At 60.6% G+C, this 18,464-nt stretch overlaps 1 protein-coding gene across 4 annotated transcripts; it reads left to right on the top strand.

The window, feature by feature from the left end:
• Nucleotides 1-24: 24 nt before the first annotated feature.
• DHCR7 (7-dehydrocholesterol reductase) lies at nucleotides 25-18,079 on the top strand. 4 transcript variants are annotated; one of them, XM_080814954.1, is made up of 9 exons: nucleotides 25-330; nucleotides 5,896-6,025; nucleotides 9,143-9,246; nucleotides 9,785-10,007; nucleotides 11,324-11,414; nucleotides 12,182-12,395; nucleotides 14,019-14,223; nucleotides 14,950-15,081; nucleotides 16,765-18,079. In XM_080814954.1, the coding sequence occupies exons 3-9, from the start codon at nucleotides 9,149-9,151 to the stop codon at nucleotides 17,227-17,229; spliced, it is 1,428 nt and encodes a 475-aa protein (XP_080671080.1). In that variant the 5' UTR covers nucleotides 25-330; nucleotides 5,896-6,025; nucleotides 9,143-9,148; the 3' UTR covers nucleotides 17,230-18,079. The 4 variants fall into 4 exon arrangements, with proteins under 4 accessions (XP_080671080.1, XP_080671081.1, XP_080671083.1 ...); XM_080814955.1 differs by lacking the exon at nucleotides 25-330 and adding an exon at nucleotides 1,850-1,917; XM_080814957.1 differs by lacking the exon at nucleotides 25-330 and adding an exon at nucleotides 2,268-2,618.
• The last annotated feature ends 385 nt before the right edge of the window (nucleotides 18,080-18,464 follow it).

Genomic DNA, 18,464 nt, shown 5'->3' on the forward strand with positions numbered 1-18,464 from the left:
GCTCGCGGCCGCGCCTGCGCAGGAGGGAGGCCCGGCCCCCCGCCCCACCGCGAGCGCGGACCCCGGAGCTCTGCGCGCCGCCCCTCTGCTGTGAGCCCCGCCTCCGCACGAGCTGCCCCCGGGGCGCCTCCGCGCCGGACTGCTTCCCTCGCCGTCTAAGACGCGTCGTGTTCATTCTTTTCCGCTGCGGCGGCCGCACGGGGGCACGAGAGCCCCGGCGAGCGTCCCTCCCGCGGCGGCCAGCGGTCAGCGGTCAGCGGTCGGCGGGCGGCCGGGCCTGCTCGGTGCCGCCGCTGTCGCCCGGAGCGCTGGGGACGAGCCACTGAGCAGGTTTTCACATTCCCTTAGCCCAGGCCGTTCCTCGCGCGTTTGGGGGAGGACCCGGCGCCTGCCGCGGACCGGACAGTCCGTCGCCCCCCCCCCCGACCCGCGGTGCTGCTCCCGTCACGCGCACGTTCCCCCCTGACGAACCTCCCCGTCCCTAGAGCGGCCCTGGCGCGTGGCGGACCCTGGAACAGGAAGGGCGGGAGGAGAAAGGGCGGGACGGGAGGGACGCGGGCTGCGGAGCCCTGGCGCGGGGCGGCGCGGCCCCCTGACCGCGGCCTGACGTGTGACGAGCGGCCGTAAACGGCGGGAGTGGGATGAGCGGGGGAAACGGAATGCGGACGATGTCGCGTCGATGCGGAACGTCCCGAGGGTGACGCGCTCGTCTCGGTAGCGTAAGCGGCGGCTGCCCTAGTGTTTAGGAAGAAGGCGTCACCCGCCGCTGATGAGTGGTTCGGGGGAAAAGTGGGGGGTGGACGCAGTGGGAGAGAAAGGAATTAAACGTGGCAAACTGTTGGCAGCTGCTGGCTCTAGGTGTGCGGGAGCTCGTTTACTATGGGTTCGACCCGCTTGTGTGTTCGACAGTTTCAAAAACAGAAAACTGCAGGGAAAATGTCCCGGCGAGGGACACGGAGCTGTGCCAGCCAGGCCCCCGTGCAAACAAGAGCTCTGTCCGAACGCGGGGACTGGGGCCGGCAGACACCGCCCGCTGCCCTCCCCTCCAGGGCCCGCTCGGTTGGCGCGGCCCTGCCCGGCCCTGCCTCCGCCCGGGTGGCGCTGACCAGCGGCTGACCTCCGGAGGCAGGGGTCCGTGGGTGCCTTGGGCATCCCTGGCAAGCGGGACGACTGTCGTGGGTTGTTATCAGCGGATCTGCCCACGCTGGCCTGGCAGTTCAACCTCCCCGTCTTTCCAGCGCGGCCGCTCCGTTCCCTCTCCGGCTGCACGGCGCCCCCCGCCCCCGAAGCTTCTGGGGGAAGCGGGCCTCCCGGGCCCCCCGGCAGAGCCCTCCCTGACACCCCCAAGTCAAGCCGCTCCTCGCGCGCTCACCCTCCCCCTGCCCGCTCCGGTCTTCCGCGCAGCGCCCTCACCCTCTGAGCCTGTTGGGTGACGGCTCGTTGATGCTGCTCCCCTGCCCCGCCCCCAACAGACCCGACCCCCGGGAGCACTGGGGCTTGCGGTGCACCCGGCGCCGGACGCATCGGACGCTCAGCGAGGGGCTGCTGCGCGCCCCGGAGGCCGCACCCGCGGAACGAGGGAAGGGGCGCGGGGGGTGCGGCTCGCCGGCGGCCACGGGGCGGGGCTCGGCGGGCGTGCGGGGTCGCGCTCCCGCAGCCCCGGTCCGCGGGGCGGGCCTTCGCGGTCCGTCTCGCGCCCCAGCCCGGCGCAGTGGCGGGGTTGGCGGCCCGGAGTCAGCTCAGGGGGTGGGGCGAGGCGCGCGGCCAATCGCGGGGCGCGGGGATGCCGGCCGCGCAGGGCCCGCCGCCGATTGGTCGTCTGTCGCCGCGCGTCCCTCGGGGGCGGCCCCTCTGGGCGGCGGGGTGGGCTCGGGGCCTGCAGGCGGAGACCCGGCGGCGGCGGCGGCGGGCGCGCAGGTGAGCGGGCGCGGCGCGCGCGGGGGGCGCCCGGGTGAGCGGGCGGGGCTCGTCTCCTCCGCGAAGCCTGGCGCCGGGGTCCGAGGCCCGCGCGCCCTCCCGGGCCCACCTGAGCCCTTCCTGCGGCTGCGGCGGCCACGGAGCCGGGCCCTGCCGCGCGCCACGCCCGGTGCGCGGACTGGACACCGGCCGCGAGGCGCCGCGGAAAAGACCTTTCGTGTCCTCCTGGAGGAGCGGACGGTGCCCCTTCTTTCGGAGCGCGGTTTGGCTCGTTCCTTTTGAACGAAAGGTTGAGAATCTTGTGGATTGTCTCCCAAAGCCTGTGCGGACGGCTGGGGAGGGAGCCGGGCCCGAGGGTCGGAAGGAAGAGAGAGAGAGAGGAACGCGGGTCTTGTCCTGTTCCTGCGGCCGACCGCTCCCGTCCGGGCTGTGATGGCGACGGCTGGTCCCTCTCGGGGCTGCGCCGAGTTCTGCCCGGCCGGGAAGCATCTCTCGGAACCTTACCGGATCGGCCGGGGGCCTGGCTTGGGAATGGGGGTCCAAGAGTCGCCGGGACCCAAGAACACAGACGAGCCCGTCGCAGCCGAGATGAGGAGGAGGGACTTGAACTTCGGAGTCCGGGCGGGGTGGGCAGCTGCTCTCCTCGCTGTGCAGACGTCGGAGAAGACCTCCTGTGGGACTTTATCCCGGGACACAGGCAGGTGCGAGAACGCCATTAGGACGCGCTGTATGTACTTGCAAAACCCAGGAACAGCCTATGACTTGTCCGTGAGAAGATCAGATAAATCATGACACTTACACAGTTTGCGGCAGCCGGTAAAACCCATGAGCTCGGCGTGGAAAAGGGGTCCCTGGTGTGTCACAGCCCAAGGGGCAGGAGGGAGACCGATAGTCCGTCGTTAAAAAGGCGGCTTGAAAACCCGTCCACCCAAACCTTAGACGGGTGCGAATGCAAGTGTTCTTTCCCTCTTTCCCAGGAAACAGACTTATGTAGTAAAATAACCGAGCCCCGACGAAGAGTGTTTAAGCAGCTCGTGGAGTCCCAAGAGCCACAACTCTGGGAACTATTGTGGCTCTGACGGGGGTCAGGGAGGTCACCTGTGCGTCCCCCCACCATTCCCAGGGCATGGTGGGACTGATCTTTGGGGTGATTCCTGGTTTACCTGCAGCTTCTCTACAACCCAGCCCCGCCCGCTGACCCTGGGCCCTCTGCAGTGGCCACTCCCTCAAAGCACAGGTACAGTTCACAAGCCTCATTTCCCAACACAGGGGCTCCTCTGCAGATGTGTGGCCCCTCCAAGGTCTTGGCACTGGGAAGCTCCACCCTGGCTTGCCTTGAGAGGACTGACGGCACAGCGGGGTCCCGGGAGAGCTGCTCCTGGGGCGCTTTCCGAGGGCTTCCGAAATAGGCATGTGCCCTGGGTGGAAAGTCGTGCCCAGAGACGCTGAGCCCTGATTCTAAGGGTAAGCCGCGGCTTTGACCATGGCTCCAGGCTTCCGCTCTCCAAAAGCCGCAAATATACGCTCACTGTAATGCAAGTGTAGAAGGCAAAGGTAGAGGTCCTTTCCTTTCTTGTTCCTCCAGTCCACCCCAGGAGACTTTACCCTCCATCCGCACAGGCCTGAGTGAGTAGAGGACGCCGACCTCCTCATCTGTAAGATGGACGTCGTGATGCCAGCCCTCTGGGGTCGGTGTGAGAACCCAGTAGGATATTGGACGCTTGGAACTATGGACATGCTCAGTGAATAGCCGGTGTCTGTAAAGGCTGAATCGTCCAGGGATGGCCTCAACAGTCCCTTGTGTTCTTCTAATATCTTGCAATTCCCACATCAAGGTCTGGAGCCTGATTCCCTTCCCCGTGGAAGGAGGTGGACTCGGGACTCCCTGTAACAGACAGAATGTGCTGGAAGTGTTGTCAGGTGTCTTCTCAGACCCTCAGAAGGGACGGTACAACTCTGCCAGAGCCCCTGCTGGTTCCCAGAGCCTCTTCCCATGGCGCTGAGCCCCCAGGCTGTGAGGACACCCCCGCTGGCCACACGGGGAGGCCATGTGAAGACAGGTGTTCCGGTACACCCCAGCTGCCCCCCAGTCTCCCCAGATCCCTGACCACAGAAGCCGTGAGAAAGGAGGAAAGACTGTTGTTTTAAGCCACCAGGTAGCAGTGTGGTTTGGTACAAGGGTAGCCAGAATGCTCTGGGGCCGGCTTTGGGGATGCATGGCTGTTTGAGCTCTGCTAGTCTGAAGCTCGCTCGCCCTGATCGCCTGCGTGAGCCAGCCGAGCCCTCCTGAGGCCTGAGGGCGCTGAGGATCATTTCGGCCAGAGCTGGCTCTCTTTTAGGTGAACTCTGATGGGGTCAGGGAGGGCTCTGTGCCCTTGGTGCCATGACCTCGTATCCTTGAGCACCCGGTGACCGCTGCGTGTGGGTGAGAAGGCTGAGGCCTAGCAGGTGGTCCCACAACTTGGGTCCCAAGTGGGCAGCAGGAATCGGCCCCACTGAGAACTCGGGGCCTTGATCGTGACCTCCAGGACGTTCCTGGTGCCAGCCCCCAGACGTCTCTGCCACGTTCCTGGACGTCTAGTGCCTCCCCAAACTTCTACACTTTCAAGGTGCCAAAAAGCTGCCATGGGGCATATGTCACCTGTTGTGGTGGTCTCAGCCTGTAGATAGTGATACTGTGGGCTGGGAATGCCTGACGTACCCTCCTGGGCTCGTATTATGGGGGCAGGCCCCTCCCACTCCCCCAGTTTCCCTCCCATCGTAGCTGGCCCGACCCTAGTGGGCCTCAGGATTGCAGGACACACCTCAGCGACAATCCTGGAGCTCCGACGTGCAAGGTTTATTCCTCACAGGTCCTGGGGGGCACACAGAATGCTCAGAGCCACAGTAAGGTCATGGGAGAGAGAGAGAGGAGGTGCGGGCCTGGGGCTCTGCCTTCATGGGGTCGGGTGGGGGCCTGGGGGTCATGGATCCACTCTTTATCGGCCGGTTCAAAGCATGAGAGTGGGAATGAGGGCATGAGAAGGGAGATGCGGCAGTGGCCAGCTCTCTTGGTTACCTAGGGCTTTCTGGAAGGAGACTCATGGGTGGGAGTGGCCTGGTTCCTTCTCTGGCTGTTTGGCTGGCGGTAGCTAGGTCCAGCAGCTGGCGGTATGTTTATCTGAGATGGACGTCTTTGCCATGAATGCCTTGGCAATCAGAAGCTTAGGGCCAGGCACTTGTACTACATAATCCTCAAACCCTCGGGGGCCACGTCCCTTCAGCTTTGCCCCATGGAACTCAGACCAGCCGAGGCTGCTGATGAGGCTGCCAGAAAGCCCCATCCCCTTACTGGGCTGGTCTTTATCCCTAGGTGTGGGACACTAACTCTCCTTCACCCAACTTTAACCACGATGGCATGTCCTCACACGTGTGGGCATTCATGACCCAAGACACTCAGGAAGGTCACCGGGTGCCGCGAGTCTGCAGAGAGCCAGATCACTCCCATGTTCTTAGGCTCTCACTGGCTCCTGGAATGTGCCAGCGGAACGTGCTCACTCCAGAGGGCTTGATTCGGGCTGGTGACACCAACAAGCTTCTAGAAATGTTTCAGGTGCATGTGTGGCTGCTTGGTGTACGTCCTCAAAGACAACGCCTTTCTGTTCATTGGGACTCGTCGGGGTCTGCACCCGCCTATGCTAAGGCTCATGGCCAAAGCGGCACCGCCATGAAGACATCCTTTCAATCCCGCCGTTATCATTAAGTGCTTCCAATGTGCCAGACCCTGTCTGTGCCAGGCAGAAAGCTGGGTGGTTATGTTCCCTCCCCTCTCCCGTCCCCCATGGGATGTCTTCCACTTTTGAACCCCCAAGCACTGACCGCGCGCGTCTCACTTGGTTCCAGCAGCGGGCCTCGAGTAAATGCCGTTTAGGTCCTTATCTGCCTCAGTCCTGAAATGTCAGCTCCCTGAGTGTCTTCCTCATCGTTGTGTCCCCGCAGGACTTTGTTCAGTGGGTTGAGAAGGATCAAGTGGGCCTTTGGAATCCAGGGAGACTGGGGATTTTAGAGTGGCCCATTCAAGAAGAAACACTTCCATTCTGCTGTGAGACGCTGGGACAGAACACTGGAGGTAAGCCTGTCTTATGTCTTAGCACTGTTGTTTATGGGCATGAACAGTGACTTTTTAGCTTTGGAAAAGTAAAGAGGGCTGGTATATTAATTTCTATCTGTCCGTCTTAGGAATATATTAAAATATACCCTGAACACCTCCCTCTCCCCTATTTCTGGCTACCTGTTTCCGAAGATATAACTTACACATTTATTGCAAGGTTCAGTGCTCATGACAGAGAAGACTCCTGGGTGAATGAACTCTGTCCTCTCAAAATATTTATTTGGGCTTCTTTGAATCCGGAGAAGATACACTTTCCTTTCGGCGGCATTTTCTCTTTGGCTTTTTCACACTTAGTTCGGAGCCTGTCCGTTTCTGGCCCTTTCGCAGTTTTCTGCGGTGTTCGATGAGTGCGCCTGCCACACACCAAGCTCCGGATTCTGTTTTGGAGCTGTAGGGACGGCTGGTCCATAAGGAGCTCCTCATCCTGCCTTGGACATCATAGACATTCTGTAAACTCACCTGTGAAAATTAAATCAAGCGATGTGGCTGCAGTTCCCACGTTGCACATGAAAATGCCTTTTGTCACTGAAAATTTTTTAATGAATGTACATTTGTGTTAAAGTAAGTCATGTTCACATTTTTAAACAAGTGACTGGCTTTTAAGGCTTATAGATAGAGTAAAGAGTTCCCTGCTTCACCCCATAGTCTCAGTTCCCAGAACCAAATATTTTTCATTCTATTAGTTACTTTGGTGTTGCTAGGTTTTGTTTTGTTTTGTTTTTTCTTAAGATTTGTACTGTTGTTTTTACCTGCTTATTTTTAAATAATTTGCTTTTGTCACTCTCAACTTATACATATCCAGCAGTCAGTGTATACCCCAATATTACATTATTAAGACAAAATTGTTATTATTTACTGTTCAGCTAAGTAATGTACTACAATTACTGTTTGTTTTTTTTTCCCCCTTGTATGATTTTTTATTGTTCCTGGAGTTAGTGGTTGCCTCACTTTTTCCATTTACTAAGGTTTCTTTCTTTCTCTTTTTCCTATTTACTAAGGTTTCTATATCTCTTTCACTATTTTTTTTCTGAATGCTCTAATAGAACTGTCAGACTGTCAATAATTTTTCACACTCTAATGCAGTAAAATTCATCATTTCTATTCTCTCTCCTACTATAGCTGTTCACTTAGTACCAGTGTGGACTGGTTACTGACTGGTGCACTGCACAGTTTTCATCCCCTTGTCCTTTCACTGGGCTTTCTTTTAGCAGCTCTCGTGGATCCTGTGTTGTCTCCTCCGAATGATAGTTGATCTGGGAGTGGAATTCTAGGTTGCAAAACAGTTTCCCTCAGAGTTTTTAAAATTTTCCGTCATCGTCTTCTAGAATCCAACTTGCTGCTAGTATGATTCTTAACTCTGGATTTTTCTCTAAAATCTTTTAAAATCGTGTTTTCTTATCCTTGATATTTTGAAAACTTCACAATTAGAGCTTGTTCTGAAAGCGTAGATGTCATTGCTTCCCCCAGAGACAAGTTCAGTTCCTCCACCCTTTCTGGTAGAGGGATTGTTTTTTGATACACTATGTCTACCAGACTGTGTGTTAGGACTTGGTAGTAGAGCAGTGAATAGGACACATGATTCCTGCCCCTGGGAAGCTTATATTCTCATGAAATATGTTCTTATATTCTGAAGATAGACAATAGACATGCACTGAAATTTTTCTTAAAAAAAGCATTCTGCGGGGGCACCTGGGTGGCTCAGTGGGTTAAGCCTCTGCCTTCGGCTCAGGTCGTGATCCCAGGGTCCTGGGATCGAGCCCCACATCGGGCTCTCTGCTCAGCAGGGAGCCTGCTTCTCCCTTCCTATCTGCCTGCCTCTCTGCCTACTTGTGATTTCTCTCTCTGTAAAATAAAAAATTAAATAATTTAAAAAAAAAAAAAAAAGCATTCTACGTCATGAGAAGAGTTATTAAGAAAATAAAGTAGCAGGGAGGGGTGCCTGGGTGGCTCCGTGGGTTAAAGCCTCTGCCTTCAGCTCGGGTCATGATCCCAGGGTCCTGGGATTGAGCCCCGCGTCAGGCTCTCCGCTCCGTGGAGAGCCTGCTTTCTCCTCTCTCTGCCTGCCTCTCTGCCTACTTGTGATCTCTGTCTGTCAAATAAATAAATAAAATCTTAAAAAAAAAAAAAAAGAGGGGCGCCTGGGTGGCTCAGTGGGTTAAGCCGCTGCCTTCGGCTCGGGTCATGATCTCAGGGTCCTGGGATCGAGTCCCGCATCGGGCTCTCTGCTCGGCAGGGAGCCTGCTTCCCTCTCTCTCTCTCTGCCTCTGCCTGCCTCTGTCTACTGGGATCTCTCTCTGTCAAATAAATAAATAAAAATCTTTATAAAAAAAAAAAGAAAGAAAAGAAAGTAGCAGGGAGAGTGACTTGGCGGGGGTCAGGGTGCAGGCGATGTAGACTAGCTGATTGGCTTGTACATTGGTTCAAGATGAATGGTTATGGAGGAGAGGGAGAATGGAAATGATAAACTTCATTGTGTTAGGATGTCTAGAAAAGGCGCTGAGATATACGATAGCTCTGAAAAAAAAACTAGTGACAGGCATAGAAACCTTAGCAAATGGAAAAAGTGGGGCAATAATTAACTCCAGGAAAAATAAAAAGTCATACTGAGGTGGGGACCTTTTGAAAAGACCTGAACAAGACCCACACGTTCTGAGCGGAAGTAACAGGGACCCGGAATGAAATGAACCACATTCACGGATCATTAAAGACCTCGTGCGTCTGGATTGGAAGGCGTGAGAGAGAGTGGGGAGGGTAGGAGGCGGGAGCAGATCCCCAGAGGTTTCTGAGACGCGGGGGGCCTGGTGCACGTGGTGAGGGGGCATTCTGCGTCCCTCTGGAGACTGAACCGAGAGGAACAGGAGGGCCAGGTGGGAGCTTCCTGCAGATTTCAGGCAGGATGGACTGAAGCACAATCCATCGTCTCTTCCTCGCCCGGAACCTGCTGTTCGGGAGGAGGCGGCGGCCCGTGAGTGAGAGCCAGGCCCGCCGAGTCTATGCGCGGCAGCGGATTGGGCGGGAGATGTGGTGGCTTTTCTTCATGGGACCATCTGAGCAGGTTGTGTCTTCTTCCCTCAGGGCCCGATGGCTACAAAGTCCCTACGTGACGCCCCCAAAACCAGGAGTCCGGGCAGCATCGCCAGCAGCAGGGCCGAGACTCAAGGGCAGTGGGGCCGGGCCTGGTAAGGATCTTGCTGGTCTTCCCGGCTAGAAAATAAAGTGAGGCCTTGGTGAGGGGCTGCCGGCCTCTGGGATCTTAGGCACCTATTAAACACAATTTTTCTTATCATACTAATGATGGGCAAGCCATTTTCCATTTTATAAAGTAAGGAACTGAAGGAGAAAGGAAACACTGACTAGAGCAGGCGGGTCTTAGCTGTGTGGCTCCGTGTCGTCTCTGCTCTCCCTGGGCCAGAGAGAGTGGGGACTGGGGAGGGGTGCCCAGAACTGGGAAGCCGCTGGCCTTGTGGGTGAGAGAAGGCCTCCCGGCTCTGGGCTTTCCGGGGGTGCCCGTGCGTCCGTCAGCCTCCCTGCAGCTCGCTGTGGAGCACACGTGGAGCGGTTCTTCCGGGCGGCGGGGAGGCCTCCGTGCTGACAGCCGGCAGCTGTCCCTGAGGCCCGGGCCCGTTTGAACAACGGGACCCGCACAGATGCACAAAGCCTTGTGCGCGAGGTCCTGGGCCGGGCAGCCCGGGTGAGCGTCCGCGTCCGCTGTCGCAGGGAGGCGGACCGGCTCTCGCTGGCGGGCATCATCTGTCTGCTGCTGTCGGCGCCCCTCCTCGTGTACTTCTTCGTCATGGCGTGTGACCAGTACAGCTGCTCTCTGACGGCCCCCGTGCTGGACGTCGCCACCGGGCGCACTCGGCTCTCGGACATCTGGGCCAGGACGCCATCCGTGACAAAGGAAGCAGCCCAGCTCTACACCCTCTGGGTCACATTCCAGGTTAGCTCTCCCTGGCCGCGGCCGTCGGGGAACAGCGGGTGCCAAGGGTCCCTCTTGCTGGGATGGCCGTCCATGCAGGGACTGGAGCCTGACCTGCTTAGCGCTGTCCTCCGGTAGAAGGCGCCTGGCGGCATCGTGGTGTCTGACCCACGTGCGGGGCGAGCCTCCCGCAGTTGCACGCACAGCCCTGTAGGCGCGAGACGCTGCGGGAGGCCGTGAGGCAGGGCCGGCCCAGAGAAGACCCGTCCGCCACCCGGAGCTTTGCTGCCCCCGCAGGGATGCTCTGTTACAGGAGACACCACTTGGCAAAGCCGGGGCCCGTGTTGCCAGCAGGTGGCTGCACGCTCCTGGCCCAGGACGTCCTCAGCTCTGTTGTGACCCCGCTGGCGTTTGAGACCAGAGGAGTTCACCGGGAAGGGGCCGTTTGCACACAGAACCCGGCGAACAGGCAGGGTTGTTCGTTATCTGAATCCAGGGAGACAGAGCCGGGAGAAGGCTCCCCCCGCACCCCGCGTTTTCTCCCTGGAGGAAGGCTCCCACCCTTAGAAGCCATTCCTTCTCAGGGTCCCAGCTTCTGGGCTCCAGGGTCCCTCTCATTTCCTGTCCCTCGGTCCCTTTGGGTGGAAAACGAGAAGGGACAGCATGAGTCACGATAGCTCAGGAGTAGAAACGTCAGGGGACGAGTGGCTAAACCAAAACGCGCTCCGTCGCTGCAGCGGAACGCTGGGCAGCGAGGACAAGGGCGGGGGCCTCCCGTGTGCTCGGGCGGCCGGACCTTGGGAATTGGCAGAGTGAAGGAAGCCACGCCCGGAAGGCCACGTGGCGCATGACGCCGTTTATATGAAGTGCCTGGAATGGAAAACATAGAAAGTGGCTTAATGGTTGTCGGGGGCAGTGGGGGAGGGGGAGAGGGAGTGAGGCTCCCTTTGTGCGCGGGGACTCCGTTTGGGGCTGGATGGTGGCGGCGGTGGCACAATCTTGTGAAATCGCTCAGTGACCCGGGAAGGGTCTAAAAGGGCAAAGTGTACGGCGCGTGAATCTCTCACTTTTTTAAGTGGCCCCAGACACGTGAGTGGCGAGGACCCGTGGACTCTCCCGGGGGAGACGGCTTCTGGCCCTCAGAGCCCCACCAGGCCTGCGGCCAGGGCTCCCAGAGCCACGAGCTCCCCGGGAAGGACCAAGTGGCCAAAACACGGGATTCCTGCCCCCCCCCGCACGGTGCTGGTGCGTGAGTGATGTCCGTGAGCAGAGGCAAGGTTGTGTGGAAGAGCCAGGCCCTCCCGGCGGGGGGTCACACACCTTGTTCTCCGCTGCAGGTGCTTTTGTATGTGGCCCTTCCTGACTTCTGCCACAAGTTCCTGCCGGGCTACGTGGGAGGCGTCCAGGAGGGCGCCGTGACCCCCGCAGGTAACTCGAGCCCACGCGCCTCCCTTCCCTGCTCCCTGCCTCCCCTGCCTCGTCGCTTCACGGGGCATGGCCTGCCCCGTGCTCCTTCCACCCCCGGGTGTGCGCCCCGACAGAACGAAAGTGAACTTTGCTCGGGCATCACCGCTGCCCCAGGCTCTGCGGGTGTCCCGGGCAGCCCAGGGCCGAGCTGGCCTGGAGGCTAGAGATCACGTTCTCCAGGGACCAGGGGGCGGAGCGGCCCTTGACCCCACAGCTGTTGACATCACCGGGCTGCTGGAGCTTCTCCCCACGGAGAACGCTGCCACAGCCACTTGCATCCAGGTGGGGGACCTGGGCGGGGGGGCAGTGCTGCCCATGGTCACTAAGAAGCTAGGAAGAGCCCTGCAGGCGGAACGGGCCCTGTCCCTGCCTGCAGGGGGTCCCCGGGGCAGCGGGGAGGCTTCCGGACAGGTAGCTGGGGGGCGTCCTCACTCTAGCAGATGGCAGGCTGGTGACCCGGCCTGTGCTTGGCCGAGGAGAGTCAGAACTGGAGGACTGGTCCGCAAGCTTTGCCTCCTCCCAGGACCCCGAAAGCAGGAGCGGTTAACCCCGGGGCTAACCACATCACTGTGCTATCGGCATTTTGACCTGGGGGCCCAGGTTAGAGCAGGAGGGGCCCAGCTTCCGGACTGCGGCCTAGGTGTCCCCAGAGAGGCCCGGAGCAGGCAGGGCCCAGGCCAGCTGTTTGCGTCGGGGAAACACTTGGTCCTTGCGCCTTCCCTCCGCAGGCGTGGTCAACAAGTACGAGATCAACGGCCTGCAGGCGTGGCTCATCACGCACCTTGTCTGGTTCGCAAACGCGCACTTCCTGTCCTGGTTCTCTCCCACCATCATCTTCGACAACTGGATACCGCTGCTGTGGTGCGCCAACGGCCTCGGCTACGCCGTTTCCACCTTCGCCATGATCAAGGGCTACTTCTTCCCCACCTGTGCCGAAGACTGGTATGCCCCCCGGCCGTGGCCAAGCCCAAGGCACAACGTGGGTCTTGTGTCCGTCGCTGTTCCTCCGCAGAGTCCGAGGACTGGGGATCCTGGGCGGGGATGCCTGACGCATCTTGTCTCATTCTGGGGAACTTCCTTTCTGGGTGTCTGGGGGCTTCTCCGGCCTTAGGGAGCATGCAGCGGAAGATGCCACGCCCATCTCTGGCCGGGTCACCGCCCGTTGGGCCGCCGTGGGAGCCGGGAGGGGGGAAGGGAGCCCGTCGCCTCTATCTCTGGAATATGAGTGAGGCCTGAAGTGATCTAGGGACGGTCCTGTCACCTCGGTGGCTTTAATGTAAGAGCTTCCCAGGGAGCCTGCCTGGTTGGCGCCTTCTCAGGGTCGCTTTGCGGTGGATAGTTGTGAGCCCCCCAGCCGGCTCTGTCCTCATCTAGCTCTTTATCCGTCCACCCACCCACCCATCCTTCTGTCCACCCATCTACACGGTCGTCCACCCACCCGCTCCCCCATCCATCTAACCCGCCCGTCCACCCGTCCGTCCTTCCGTCTGACCCACTCATCTTCCCACCCCCCCATTCGACCGATCCAGTCCATTCATCCCACCTTCCCACCCCGTCCTTCCTTCCTGCCTCCCTCAATCCCTCCATCCGTCTCTCCCTCCAGCGACAGATGCTGGTTGCGTTCCTCCTCTAGACGGGTGTGAGCCGTCCGAATGAGGTCCTTGTGCTTGCTTGCGTGCCCACGTTTTAGTGCCGGATGCATTCAGAAGCCTGGATCAAGACAACGTGTTTCCTTTAGCTCTTGCTCTTGGGAAATATCATTGGATGATGGTGCTTTGTGGTTTGTGTGGCAATTAGGTAGTGGGGCCAGCCTTCTGTGGTCCTCTGAGTCATTTTCCGTGCTTTATAATTAATCACCTGTCCTAGACTTTGTATATTTTGCCTTTTTTGTACTTACTCTAATTGAGGGAAACGGACGTGAAAGTGTTTTCCTCACGAGCGCAGAAATCCGTGCGTCTACCAGTTCTCCCTGAGGAAGGTCTCCCCATCAGTCATCTTGGCTGATTCTCAGGTCCCCTCTGGAGAGAGCTGTGGGGTCCAGACCCAGGGGAGTGAGTGTCCAGCAAGGGTCCGTGGTGGGCCCTGGAGCTGGACCCCTGGCTCTGAGCACACAGCTTTTCCTCACTCCTTACCTAGTCATGATTTACAATTTCACTCACGTATGGGGGCCGAGCCCCCCCCCCCCCCCCCCGGGAGTCACCTCCCCTCCTGTGGACTGCGAACAAAGCTCTTCATGTGGCCGAACCAGTTTGTGTAGCTCTCCTGGGCCATGCCTTGAGGCGACCGGGAGGAGGGTGGGGAGAGCCTGGCCATTCAAGGGAAGACTCCCCACCTAGCCTGGGAGGCAGCAGGCAGCTCGGGCGTCTGTTTGTCTGGGTGACTTTGCCGAGCTGGAGCTGAGTGCCCAGGGAGAGCTGGGGAGGCCGTGGGAATCGGGGGGCCCCGGCATGCTGGCCGCCGGCCCTCTGCAGCTGAGGCCAGGCCCCCTCCCCCTCCCCCCCCCCCCCCCCGCCACGGGTGAGATGCACTCCCTGGCTAAACGGACGCACTGTTTCTGTTTTCAAGCAAATTCACAGGCAATTTCTTTTACAACTACATGATGGGCGTTGAGTTCAACCCCCGAATTGGGAAGTGGTTTGACTTCAAGCTGTTCTTCAACGGACGCCCTGGGATCGTGGCCTGGACCCTCATCAACCTGTCGTTCGCGGCCAAGCAGCGGGAGCTACACGGCCAGGTGACCAACGCCATGGTCCTGGTCAACGTCCTGCAGGTAGCCAGTCTGCGGCCACGGGGGGGGGGGGGCGGGCAGTGGCACCGACGGGGGCTGGGGAGACCTGGAGGCCGGATGGCTCCTGAGGCCGCTGAGCCCGCTCTCTTTGGAAGGGAGCTGGTCCCCAACCCAGGCCGCCCTAGGGACTCATTGGGCCCAGGGCCTCTTTCCCAGGGCACGCGTGTTAACTACTCTGGCCGGCCTGTGCTCCTGGCTGTGTTCACAGTTCGCGGTGTCTGAAGTGTCGGCCCCGCATGGTCCCTGTGGCTCTCAGGCAGGGACAAGGAATGAGGATTCATCTGCTCGTCTCCCCATTGATGTAGATGGACACTGGTCACTGGCCGTGCCAGCCGCACTGTGTCCCGGAGCTGCAGGGACAGCTGGCGGGGACTGTGGAGTGCGGGGCTCCTTCCCCATGGGCTGTCCCGGGCCCTTCTGCCAGGAGCACCCTCACTCTTCTCGGAACCCCACAGCCTGGGCATCGCCTCCTGGGGCTTTGCCGGGTACCCTCCTCCCGTAGACTCTCACAGATAAGGGCCCCCTTCCCTGCAAACCCCCCCCCCCGCCGTGTCCCAGGCATGGCAGGAACCTGGGAGCCACCCAGCGGAGCAGGTCACCCAGGAGCACAGAGACACCCTTGGTGCCTCCTCCTCCCGGACGACTGCCTGGTTTTCCTGTGGGCCCCACGGACGCCCCCCACCCACACACGGCCCTCCTGTTCTACAGGCCATCTACGTGCTGGACTTCTTCTGGAACGAAGCCTGGTACCTGAAGACCATCGACATCTGCCACGACCACTTCGGGTGGTACTTGGGCTGGGGGGACTGCGTGTGGCTGCCCTATCTCTACACGCTGCAGGTGAGGGCCAGGCGGCCGGCCCCTCCGCACGTGGAACGTGCCCCTACAGAGCGCTTGGCCGATTGGTCCCCAGGCAGGTCGTGGGTGCCCTCAGGAGACACAGCCGAGCACATGCTGAGCTCCGCACGAGGGGTGTGCCGGAGGGGCCCTGGGGGCTGAGGGATCGTGCCCTGTTTCCAGGAGGGAGGGAAGGCTTGATGTATTAGTCAGCTGGGGCTCCGTGACAGATACAACAGACAGGGAGGGGAGCTGGGACAACAGACGTTCTCCCCGGCCTAGAGGCCGATGCCCGGGATGCAGCTGCGGGCAGGCCGGGTCCTCCCGAGGCCTCTGTCAAGTGCGGACGGCCGTGTTCTCCCTGGGTCCCCACAAGGTCGTCCGTCTGTGCACATCCGTGTCCCGATCCCCTCTTCCTGTAAGGACCCCGGTCACACAGGATCAGGGCTACCCTGGTGACCCTGTGTTACCTTGATTGCCCTCTAAAGACCCCATCTCCAGATACAGATCCATTCTGGGGTCATGAGGGTTAAGGCTCTAATATATGAATTTGGGGAACACGGCTCAGCATGGGACACTTAAAGAAAAGAGGTCGTGGGGTGGAGTTTGGGTAGAAAGGAGTGATTTGCCTGAACTGGGTGGATGGAGGGCGGTGTTTATGCTCACAGCAAATCGTAACGGTTGAAGGATGAGAGGTTTTCTTTCTCCCCTTTATCCCTTAAAGACTTGGTGAGGGTCTGCGGGGCACCAGGCTCGTGCAGGAGATTAGAACAGAGGAGACATGCGTGGGCTCGGCTCCCGGCTGTAGGGAAAGCCCAGGGAACAGGCGACCTGGTGTGGGGTAGGAGGGTTCTGGGGGTGGATAGTGGGAGTCCCAGCTCCCGAGAGGGGGCCCAGGAGGAGCCCCCACCTGCCTGGGTGGCTGGCAAATGCCTCCAGAAATAACCACAGCCGAGCTGAGGGCAGAGTGGCGAGGCTGGGGGTGAGAACATTCCAGACAGACAGGTGGACAGGCCCCTGCTAAGTCTTACTGGTGAGAAAACTCAGGATGGGAGGACGACCGGCCAGACGGGGAGGCTCAGGAGGGGCGCCGAGTCCTCAGGAGAGCCCCAGCCCCGTGGGGTTCAGGTGTTGAAGTGCCGGCCGGGGGAGCATAGGGGCCTGGGTTCACACCAGTTAGGGGAGGCGGCCTTGAGCACGAGCGCAGACATCTCTGGAAAACAAGGGCAGCACCCCTCAGTCCGGACTGGGCAGAGCCGCGGCAGTACCAGAGCTCGGGCCCATGCTGTCGGCAACTACAGGCCTCAGGTGCTCCGCGGGATGAGGGGCAGCCGGTGGGGGTGCAGCGGGGTCGGACCCCAGGCGGTGCTCCCGTCTCCCCACGGCACACGGGGTTGGGGGGTGGCCGGTGGGGTCGTAGCAGGGTCGCACTCCGGCCGCGCTCCCGTCTCCCTGCAGCACACAGGGTCGGGGGTGGCTGGGCGGGACAGAGCGGGGTCGGACCCCAGGCAGTGCTCCTGTCTCCCCACGGCACACAGGGGGGGGGACAGCCGGTTGGGGCAGAGCGGGGTCGCACCCCAGGCTGTGCGACCATCTCCCATCTCCCTGCGGCACGTGGGGGCAGGGGGGCGGCCGGACGGGGCGGAGCAGGGTCTCACCCCAGGTCGTGCTTCCATCTTCCCACAGGGCCTGTACCTGGTCTACCACCCGGTGCAGCTGTCCACCCCCTACGCCGCGGGCGTCCTGCTGCTCGGCCTGCTCGGCTACTACGTCTTCCGGATGGCCAACCATCAGAAGGACCTGTTCCGCCGCACGGACGGCCGCTGCCTGATCTGGGGCAGGAAGCCCAAGGTCATCGAGTGCGTGTACACGTCGGCCGACGGGCAGAAGCACCACAGCAAGCTGCTGGTGTCGGGCTTCTGGGGCGTGGCCCGCCACCTCAACTACACGGGCGACCTGATGGGCAGCCTGGCGTACTGCCTGGCCTGCGGCGGCGGCCACCTGCTGCCCTACTTCTACATCATCTACATGGCCATCCTGCTGACGCACCGCTGCCTCCGGGATGAGCACCGCTGTGCCAACAAGTACGGCGGTGACTGGGAGCGCTACACCGCCGCCGTGCCCTACCGCCTGCTGCCCGGGGTCTTCTGAGCCCCGGCCCCCGGGAGAAGCCCCAGGGGGCACGAAGAGCCCGCCAGCCGGCTCTGCTGGGGCCCCCGGGAGCCTCTGGGCCCTTGTTGGAAATGGCAAGAGCCTGGCGCTCGGCGTGTCCTCCTCTCCTCTCGCCCCCAGGGGCGGCCCAAGGCTCGACGCCAACAGCCCGTGATGACCGCGTCTCTCCTGTGTTGGGGGCCCGAGCGGCCACACTGCCCAGACGCACCGGTGTCCGTCACGGCGCAGACCTCTTCTGCTCGCTGCCACTTATCCTCACGACGCAAGGGGGGCCGCGGACACGAGCGGAGCTGCAGGTAGCCGTTTCTTGGCTTTGGGCTGCAGACGCGCTGTTCCTCTTCCTCACCCGCCCTGCCACAGCGGCCGGACCCCGCAGACGTCTCTCCTCGGCTGCGAGCCTGCTGTTAAGTTTGAAGGACTCTGCACGGAGGAGGGGGCCTCTTTGTCCAGTTTCAGTGACGCTGCATTCCCTGCTGCTCGTGGCTGCGGGGGTGCCGTGAGGGGCAGCCCCGACCGTGGCTCCCGGTGTCCGACCCCGGGAGATCCAGCCGCCGGCCGGCCTGGGCCTGCCCGCCCTCTGCAAGGGTTTCCTCCTGTTCGCTTGGTGACCACCCACCTCGGCTCCGGCGGCCCAGCACACTTGTGCGCCCTCTGGGGGGCCATCTCCAACAAGGTCTAAATCCCAGCCTGGGGGAGGAGATGCCTCTCAACTGAATTTCATTATACTGGGCATTTGTCCTCTGCCCTAGGATTTTCTTGAAAGCTCTCTTTAAACATCACTGCCTTAGTAGATTTAATCGTTGTTTATACTAAACCTTCCCTGTTCAAACTTCTGTGTGGTTTCTGTCTCCCGATCAGACCTGATGATCCGTAAGGGTTCGGTTTCTGGTACACAGAAGGGGGGCCCAAGACGCGTTGATGAGCTGCTGGACCCTGCTTCAGAGCTGTGCGTGCTCCCCCGGGGGGCTTGGGGAGCTGGTGCCAGCCTTGCCCCGCCATCAGCCCTCTGGGGGACCTTTCCTCACACCGGGAGCAGGCGTCTGTTCTGTTCGCCCAAGGAAGAAATCCCAGCCTGGCTGCCGGCACATGGCAGGGAGCCGAGATCCCGCACAGCACGGGCCTGCCTTGCCTTCCGCCTGGAGAAACCGGAAAGGAAGGAACTGCGGTGCGGGCAGGGTGGGGCGGCGCTGGGCAGGGTCTCCCCTGCTTCCAGT

The sequence above is a fragment of the Martes martes genome, assembly GCF_963455335.1.
Source record: "Martes martes genome assembly, chromosome: 10".
Classification (NCBI taxonomy): Eukaryota; Metazoa; Chordata; class Mammalia; order Carnivora; family Mustelidae; genus Martes; species Martes martes.

What these genes read in the sequence shown, in the direction of transcription:
- DHCR7 (XM_080814954.1), top strand. Translation starts at nt 9,149, where the DNA reads ATGGCTACAAAGTCCCTACGTGACGCCCCCAAAACCAGGAGTCCGGGC. An exon ending in CCCACCTGTGCCGAAGACTG is followed by an intron (nt 12,396 to 14,018) that starts GTATGCCCCCCG and finishes TCTGTTTTCAAG; the next exon opens with CAAATTCACAGGCAATTTCT. An exon ending in TCCTGGTCAACGTCCTGCAG is followed by an intron (nt 14,224 to 14,949) that starts GTAGCCAGTCTG and finishes CCTGTTCTACAG; the next exon opens with GCCATCTACGTGCTGGACTT.